This window comes from Laccaria bicolor, genomic scaffold, assembly GCF_000143565.1.
Source record: "Laccaria bicolor S238N-H82 LACBIscaffold_26 genomic scaffold, whole genome shotgun sequence".
NCBI classification, from domain to species: domain Eukaryota; kingdom Fungi; phylum Basidiomycota; class Agaricomycetes; order Agaricales; family Hydnangiaceae; genus Laccaria; species Laccaria bicolor.
In genome coordinates this window covers 303,966-312,845 of record NW_001889897.1, presented here as the reverse complement: position 1 = coordinate 312,845, position 8,880 = coordinate 303,966, and the positions used below count along the sequence as shown (strand labels likewise).

General features: G+C 48.3%; 3 protein-coding genes and 1 pseudogene across 4 annotated transcripts; 3 read left to right on the top strand and 1 right to left on the bottom strand.

Annotated features, from left to right (window-relative positions):
* Positions 1-4,094: 4,094 nt before the first annotated feature.
* LACBIDRAFT_304079 (uncharacterized protein) lies at positions 4,095-4,469 on the top strand (the record flags this gene model as incomplete). The annotated part of the gene is made up of 1 exon (XM_001884602.1): positions 4,095-4,469. The coding sequence occupies one exon, from the start codon at positions 4,095-4,097 to the stop codon at positions 4,467-4,469; it is 375 nt and encodes a 124-aa protein (XP_001884637.1).
* Positions 4,470-4,919: 450 nt separating this feature from the next.
* On the bottom strand, positions 4,920-5,242 carry LACBIDRAFT_304077 (uncharacterized protein; the record flags this gene model as incomplete). Its single annotated transcript, XM_001884510.1, has 1 exon — positions 4,920-5,242. The coding sequence occupies exon 1, from the start codon at positions 5,196-5,198 to the stop codon at positions 4,920-4,922; it is 279 nt and encodes a 92-aa protein (XP_001884545.1). The 5' UTR covers positions 5,199-5,242.
* Positions 5,243-6,027: 785 nt separating this feature from the next.
* LACBIDRAFT_399329 lies at positions 6,028-8,414 on the top strand (annotated as a pseudogene; the record flags this gene model as incomplete). Its single annotated transcript has 9 exons — positions 6,028-6,134; positions 6,188-6,265; positions 6,319-6,843; positions 6,904-7,026; positions 7,083-7,202; positions 7,256-7,477; positions 7,529-7,659; positions 7,714-7,808; positions 7,860-8,414. Coding segments are annotated over 9 exons (1,956 nt in total), but the record flags the coding sequence as incomplete, so codon positions are not given.
* A 77-nt stretch (positions 8,415-8,491) lies between these two features.
* Positions 8,492-8,710, top strand: LACBIDRAFT_304072 (uncharacterized protein; the record flags this gene model as incomplete). Its single annotated transcript, XM_001884601.1, has 1 exon — positions 8,492-8,710. One exon carries the CDS (start codon positions 8,492-8,494, stop codon positions 8,708-8,710), a length of 219 nt encoding a protein of 72 aa, XP_001884636.1.
* Positions 8,711-8,880: the final 170 nt, after the last annotated feature.

The following is an 8,880-nucleotide window of genomic DNA, read 5'->3' as shown; positions in this document are numbered from 1 at the left end:
GGGCATTGAAAGTTGGGCCAGATGCTGTGCATGTAACTCGTCAAGGATTGAAATGTGATTCAAGCAGTTCGACTAAATTGCTCTCACTGTTCCTCATCCAAAATAACAAATTTTCTAGGGAGTCCTGATTTAAATAACCGCGAGTCGTTCTTGTCATTACATGTTGAGGGAGACATCTGCTGCTTCAATGGTGTGGGTGGGTTGGTACCAGCATGTCAAGCGCTTTTTGAGGTTTTTTTACGCTCTGAGAAAGTCCTCAACTCGCGCTTATCTCAAGTCTGAAAAATTTTACAGGTCCGATACTTAATGGGCCCGGTAGCGGCAAACATTAAGCCAAGATCGAATCTTGAAGTTTGATGATAGGCTGGAATTCTACCTTCGCGGGAAGAATGTTTGCATAGTTCCGTAGTTACTCCTTCATTATTCCCGGGCCGTAGTAGTAGGACGCCATCATGCGCTTCATTGTGACGACGGCGAAGATTATGTTAAATTAGACTATGTATTTATGTAGCCAGTTATCATCTATTTGCAATGACCTAGGGCCCCTTTTCGCTCACGCGACCTTACATTTTTAACACTTGACGGAGCCGGCAATGAAATAGGCTTCAGACATCCATAAGCCCAACGCGCGTCAAAAATCTCGACGCAGAAACTTCCGTGATCTTCAAGACATTTCCAATGAAGTTTAAAAGCGCAGATAAGAACTGTGGTACCGAACACCGCTGTAGTCCGTTATAATCATGACACCACTCATTCATGTTTATCAATCCGTATGAAACCTGATTGAATGTCGTGACGACAATGTCAAAAATTTCGCGAAGGCTGTTGACAGATAGATGTGATAGATGTCGTGCTGATTCCTCCCTTTCACAGAAGAGTGACGTTGGCAGTGAAATGAAAATTCTTAGAAAGGGTGGCCAGACCTGGCGAAAGCCAAAGTGAATTTTTGGGAAGGGTGTGGCATTTTCAGGAGCATAGAATACAACTACCCTCCACTTCCCTATGACTCTCATGGCAAGCCAACATAAGGTGGGGCTCCGCAAAGGTTCTTTGAACCGCACACACCCACCGGAGAGAAAGCCACAATAATGAAATCTCACCGATGGATTATGACACGCAAATACTGCTGATGTTGAAAGGAGGGGTTGAGAAGTTGGCGCGTCGGGTGGGGACGGTGATGTCGAGATAGAGGAATTAGTGCGGGGAAGAAGCAATAGGGTCGCCATGATGGCAGTGAAGCGCCCAAGTCAATGTGTTCCTTAATAGAGCAATGACGGAGGTGGAGACTAATAAGGCAAACATGGATGTTGAGGTTCATTCCACTGGTCCGTGAATAAAAACAATTATGGAAGGCTATCGAAAAATCAAGACCTTCAGATTCTTCATTCACAGGAAATATTCTGTTCTTTGCTGCTGACAACTTCCGTTCATCCGGAAATGAATTCAGATATTACGGCCATCCTGTGGCCCTGCCTCTCGTTATAGTGATTGCAAAAGCCGCGGCGTTTGAAACTTAGTATTGGAATCACTGATTAGAGCGACTGCAGATAATCTTTGTGATGTTGCAACCAAGGCCCTGGTAAAGAAAAGTGTTGTTTGTACTGACCAGTGACAATGCTACTCCGATGGTTGGATTCCTGGACGAGTGAGTATCCATGGGCTCTCAACGTTCAACCTTGGATCACATTCTCAGAGCTCATTTTAATATTTATACATTGCTCCTTAGTACACTGCTTCAATAGTACGATAACCCAAGAAGACTGTACCCCAAATTCATGGATTGTTTCTACTCATTGCATTACTAGGGACTCGGGAGGCCAACTCCGAGATCGGATTATCTTGGGATTATTGCAAAATAAAATAAGGACATGCGCAGCCCAAAAGCCAACACGGAATCGTACGGTTTTTATGTGTTTATTCTCCAAGCGCTGAGCGTACGGGATCACAAAGGCTTCATTAAACACGCTCGGCCAAAGGGTTGTTGCTGCAACTATCTTTAGCCTTTGACATAGATCACTGGCAATTACTAACCAGCTGACTCATCGGGTATGCAAACCGACATTATTGGCTTGTTATTGGCGATGTTGAAGCTCGAGATCGGAGACGCTGCCTTCGCTTCTTTGCAGCTAATTTGGCCCACCGAGAAGTCAACTTATTGCCTTTCAAACCTGGAGATGACTCGAGATTCCTGCGAAGAACACTAACATCCGTTGACTTAGCCCGTTCCTCCACCTCGGTCGAAAACTCGCTATCTCACATTCTCATCAATTACGCAAACTAGAGGACGTGCACAAAAGATCTCTCACCATCGCATCACGTTGAGGTTGGAGCAAGGAGATGGGGGCAGCTTCGCTCAGGGATATTAAAAGGTAATTTCATGATCAGACCCCATTTCTGGGGGGGGGGGAAGCTGATGAAAGGCATTGGTGGAAGTCCCTTCTTATAAATATCATCTCCCACCCTCTCAAACCCCTGGCAATAAAGTTAAGTACTCCTTGAGCGGCTGAGGTCGCGCACTTCCTTTTCAACCCTGGCGGCACCCAAAGCGTCAAGCGTTCCTGTTTCACGGTACTTGGAGCGCTCCGATATCATTACGCACGCCAACTTTTGGATGAAGCGAATATGGCGGGGAAATCGACCCGTCGAAGGCAGATGCGCATGCTCGAGCAAGTGTCCTACGTCTCCCCCACTCAGACACACGTGATGTGTTCACCTTCCGTATATGGTAATCTCTGCCGTATATGGCAATCTCACGACTTAGGGCAATGTGCCATTGCCCTAAGTCGCGCTCGCAGATGCACATAGCGCATCTGCGAGCACCCTAACCTCCTAACCTAACCAAGAACGCGCTACCGCGCGGGGAGAAAATGATTCCCATCCCTAACCATTAAGCCTAACCCTGAACCTAGCCCAACCCCGAACCTACCTAACCTAACCTAACCAACAAAATACTTAGGGCAATTGACATTGCCCTAAGTATTTTGACATTTCCCCCGGTATGTTTTAAATGTAAAAGATAAAAAGTGTCCAAAGAGAGGATTGAACCATCAACCTCAAGACTCTCAGCAGCCATTACGTAAGTTCTCTGAAGCACATTTATCCAATGAGCCATTTGGGCATATTATTTAAGTTGTTATGAGAAGATATATCCGTACAAGGGACACATAATTTGCAATATTTCCTTTTGGGGACATGTCTGAGTGGGGGAGAGCTGGGCCAGCTTGCTCGAGCCAATGGCAGCGGGATTAAGGTGGAAAGAGTGGAGGATTGAATATAGGCATTTGATTGGGCTCCCGGCCGATTGCAATGGTGACCTTGAGGATTGAGGAGCTAAGTTTGATGCGGATTTTGACAAGCTAGCTAAACAATTACCGAAAGGTGAAGGTGATGGAATCAATGCAGATGTTCCTCTTGAGCAAGCTTTTGAGACCACTGACCTTCATAATTTTTGCGCAGGTTTAAGAATTAACACCTCTCATTATTGACGATGCAAGTCGCTGCCACCGCTGAGGCAAGCAATTCCAATGATGCCTGGGGCGCTAATTCGTTAATGAGGTCACTAGCTGAAATCGGTATAGATTCTAGATTCACTCACATCTCCAAGCTATCTCCTCCCAGTCTCCTCCTCTCTATTTATTGCGGTAAATTAACTTTGCCCAAATCTCAACTATCTGGCCAGAAGACCTTGAGATCAATCTGAACCCTGTTGAATGCACTGAGGTCCATGTAAATTGCATTTGGCTGAACTTTTCTAAATTCCCCACAGCCCAGCATCGGAGAGTTACGATTTTACCCTTGTCTTTCCCATTCAAAAGGAGGCCGAACTCAAACGCGCAAGCTGGGTTTGATTCCCCGACAGAGATTGCGGACGTGGCGTTTCTTTTACGACGTGGACTGGTCGGTCAATTTTTCCTTGATGCTAAAACATTGATGCATGCTACTTTTCTATTTAAAGATACTGGTAAATGACTTGGGGTATGCGACACGCGGAATGAACACCAGCCTGAAAATATGTGAGGTTGATCAGACGAATGTCTGGCCAGCTCTCGTGTGCTCAGCGTGTTTGTGAGGAGAAAGGTCGCGTTGGTCTCCATATGCCTATCGTTTGCCTCCTTGACACATCTCTTATTTTCCTTTTCGCCTCTGCACAATCAAAACCGCAAAAGCGGACTCTGGAAACTGTGTTACAGTCGCCTTGCAAAGTACATGGGGTTACGTGGTTTCCTGCTATCTACAAAGTCCTGGTCAAACGGTCCTATTACGGCCTTGCCTCGCGGTGCGGCACAACTGGAAACGAGAAGCTAATAAGCCTCTCAGATCTAGCTGCCCTCCTAATTCATTCGCGAACTCTTCTGTCTCGTCCCTGTCGATCTTTGTTGTGTCTCGTCTGCTTCACCATGGATCGACCAACCACAGCCACACATCCTGTCAGAGACGGTTCCATCCGCAGGGGCGTAGACGTGCGGTAGGCTTGGAACGCTGCTAATCGGGGCGGGTACAGCGCCGGGGACTTGAATAGAGCGTAGGTGCGACCTAGGTCGCACAATGCATTCCAGACTGGATGCCAGTGACCAAATGCCCCTCCTTTGCTGGAGCTCGAACCCCAGACCACTGGCAACCGATTCTTGGATCCTCAACAGCGACCTGCGAATATATGAGACTAAAAGGACAAACCCCCCGTGCCTGGCCCCTTGGGCTCAGCGGTTTGAGTACGGTAGATTTGTTCTGAAATGTAAAGGTCGGTTTGGAATGGCGGAAGGTCATTGCGGAGGGGGGTGTCGTAGGCGCGGTTAGGGACGATGACAAGGGCAGAGAGGGGGGATGCCAAAGGCTTGAGTGAATGAGTGGTCGAAGCAGATAGGGGGAGGTATGATAGAAGTGGGGAGCAGGAGGAGTTCGAAGAAAATGCGATCGAGGTTTCAACCCCGAAAAGAAAACCAGACAAGCCCTGCTCCCACTACGCAAGGAGGAACAACCCATTGTGGTTTCTTTGCTCTCGCACTCTTTGGCAGCAAGGTGCCTGAAAATTTCCCCTTCGTGGCACAGCATATCCTTCTACCCCGCTCAAAGTCCGCACGCAAAATCAACGGGAGGCTTTTTCCACTCGGTCCGTCCTCCTTGAGCGGCCCATTAATTCTCCGGAAAAATGCAGTCGAGCGCCCTTTGGATAATGTCAATGACAAACCCATAGAAACCATTTGCCACTTGTCGGCCTGGCGAGCCGAAGAGGGAACTTGGTGAGTGCTGGCAAAGTTGCCAGATGAAAGCCACAGCTCGGCCTGGTGTGACAGTTACGGCGTTATCTGTCACACCCCTCACCTATTCGTTGACCCGCGCACCCGGGCCAACCGCGCACAGATCCCTCGAGTTTCCCTTAATTCTCCTTTAATCACGTCTCTGAGAAATTTCAGAGCGATGCAAAGGTCCTTGGGCCGCGACCATCGTTCTTTTGGGGGCGAAACGACGTGTTGTGGGAGAGCTCGCATGGATACCAAAACGTGTACTTCTCGTTGAAGGCTCAGAGTGGATTGATAAAATAACGTGCGTGTTTAGATTATAGTTCGTGAGAGACGATGACGACTGATACGGGCGTACAGCATTATTTCACGAGTAATAGGAGGACGTCGCTGCCTAGACGATCTCTCCTTTCGGACGTACTTGCTCGCCCTCTTACCACCCGTCATTGGAACTTTGCCATCCGAGTTGGACCCGCCGTTTGATGACAAGGATTAAAGTTGTTGTGGAACGCGGGTGAGGTATTTGAGGGAGTTGAGGAAGCAGCATGAGCAGTTGGTTGTTATGATGGGTTCGACAAGGGGGTTGGGGGTTTGCCTTGGGGGAGACGTAGGAGTGGGAGGACGGATGGATATGGAGGCCTATGAGGTTGTTAAGCGGATTGATCTTTTGGATGTTAGTGTTGGTTAGTCCCTTTCTTTTCTCTCACTCCCTTTACAGGCTGACGTCGGTATCAAATGCAGAGAGAGCACCGAGATATCGGTAACAGTTGAAAACGCATACAACGAGCGTGTGTCTCGGGTCGAGAACCAGATTATTGCAAGGCTGGGATAGACTTGGCGCGGCGCGGAATGCAAATGAGATGTTTAGGGTTCGATGCGCTTTTCGTTAGGCCAAAGGTACGTGCTTCCTTTGTCTATTCTGATCTTTGTGCTGAACGACACGTATGTAGATTCGTCGTGCGATACAGGAATACCAGACTCAACTTATCGATTCGGTAAAGGAGGACATTAAGCACTTGCACGACAAAGTACCCTCCCTGTTTCCCATCCACCTCCGACCGCTGATCTACTTAACCACCAGTTTCAAACCCAATACCGCTTCTCCGAAGCCTACCACATGGCTCAAATGCGGGACCTACCCCCAATAGCAGGAGCCATCATCTGGGCCCGCCAAATCGAACGACAACTCTTCACAATATGAAACGCGTCGAAGACGTCCTCGGAAAAGGCAGAAGGTCAAAAACTCCAATCTAAATCCTCAGCATTCCGCAAAAAAACTAGACACCCGACCATGGCTGCACGACATCAACTGTCGGGACATGGGCGTTGGAGGGCGTTTATTCGAGATTGTCCGTTTGAGCCGAGGAAGGGGGCTCCAGTTGGCGGTAAATTTCGATCCGCAGATTATTACCCTCTTCAAAGAGGTCAGGAATTCTTCCAGGTTCCGCATGCGATTACGAATATGGCGAGGGTTTATCCGCATGCTGTTAGTTTGATGGAGACTGTGAGGATGTATGGACGACGTTGGATCTGGTGGAGAAGAATAGGGGAATTGAATGGTTGGTGGCGGAGTACAGGAACGAGTCGCAGAGGATGATTGGGGAAGGTGTGTCTTTCTCTCTTCTGAGGTTTTGGGAAGGTGCTGATGATGATGGGGATGGTGTAGGGATGAACATCCGCTGGGGTCACTTTGTAAATCAGTATGATACGACGTGATATGTGTCTAGTGCAGATGGGAGAGATAATCAGCATATACAGGGAGTTTGCGAGCGTCATTTCTGTGCTTCCGGTTGGTCCTTCTGTTTACCTTCCTCTAGGCTGTGCTGATGCCAGGGGTCGATATAGGACGAAACGAACAATGTGATTGACCTTTACAAGGACATCCTACACCCAGTGGAAGACCTCTCGAGGTGCTCGTATACCTATGAAGCGTTCTCAAAGTTACTGGGCAAGTTGCAGGCTGCCGTGCGTACCGTATCCCCTTTCCCTTCACTACCATAAGGCTGACGGACCTGCAGATTGACCGCCTGAACCTGGAAGGATACGCCAACCTCGAACACTGGGTTGCAGATCTAGACAAGCGGATCCAGCGGATCCTTCTCCAGATGCTGACGCATACCATTCAAGTGTGGTGTGCCGAGTTTGATGGGGTCGATGATGGCGATGCTCGGAGAGATTTGCTGCCTGTTAGGCATGTTGCGAGTAAGAGGCGGGGGGATAAGCGGATGAAGGAGGAGAAGGTAGTTTTCTTCTTCTTTTGTTGTGAGTAAGGACTGATGATTAGTTGTTAGTTCATGGAGGGGAATATGACGCTGAAGCCTATCGTTCACGAGTACCAGGATGTAGAACCAGGTCATCTTTTTGGACCCGCCTATAGAGTACGCGAGGTTTTCGCGGATCAAGCAGTTGCATAATTGGATTGGTGTGCACTCTTCCTTGCTCGGGTTTGAAGTTAAAGCTGAGCATGCTGGATTAGGTGTTATTTGCAGACCGAGGAGAGTCCAGAGTTCTCGGTATGAGATTGGGCAGATGCAGGGAGCGTCATCTGCAGAGACGACGTACACGTTATTGGTACGTCGATGTTGTTCTGCGTGCACAGACTTGTTCTGACGTTCCTTTCAGCTGACCCGCTTCACGGACAACACTCTCAAACGCCCCTTCGCCCTAATCAAACGTAAAGTCCAACAACTTATAGACTACGTCGGCAAATGGCTCCAATTCCAGTTCCTCCGGGACCTCGAGGCCAAATACGTGTTCAACAGCCTCGGGGACTCACTCGCGAACTGGCCGCAGCTTCTCACTGAAATCAAGAAAGCGCGGTCGACGTTTAATTCGTCTGATACGCAGATATCGTCTGGGATGTGCGTCATTGATTATGAGCAGGTGCAGGCGAGGGTATATGACGCGGGACAGAGGGATATATTGAGTCGGTTTGGAGTCAAGTTGGGGAATGCGATGAAGGAGATGCATGCGTCGGTTTTGAAGGCCCGGAATGACCTTGAGCATCATTCAATAGAGAGGGGTTGCAACGTTGATGGGGGAGGTCTTCCTGTGAGGCGTTCCAGTGGTCCGTCAGTCTTTTTTCGCTTCTGTTCCGTCTCTTATAACCACTATATATCACACACGCACTCCTTAACTCTTATGACGCATCGCATATGTACTCTTCTCTTTTCGTAATTGAAATAATCACTTGGAAATTGGAGCGCTGGCGGACGCTACCGGGACCAACCTGGGTGAAAACCAAACAAAGCCAAATGGCCCGTGCGCACACCACCCTTTATAAACAGCGCCCTCTCCTGATTGATTCCCCATCTCTTGTGCTCGGGCATGTACTGTCGCCAGTGAGGTTTCTACCGAGGCACAGTCTTTTTGCTGATTGCAAATTATACATCCGAACCCGTCTGTTAGCTTCGGCTTCCAGCAATTTTTGGAAACCCCTCCTCCTCAACCTTTTCGCATTTCTTTCTTCGTGACGATGCCTGAAGGTATCCGAAAGATGGATGTTGGATTTGTTGCATGGATAGTAGAGTAGATAGATATGAATACTTTGGTTGATAGTTCAATGCAATTGGTTCTCCTCTGTTTTCAAATAAGAATGTGAGGTGTCTGAAGAGATCAACCCAAAGATTGTTGACAATGGTCT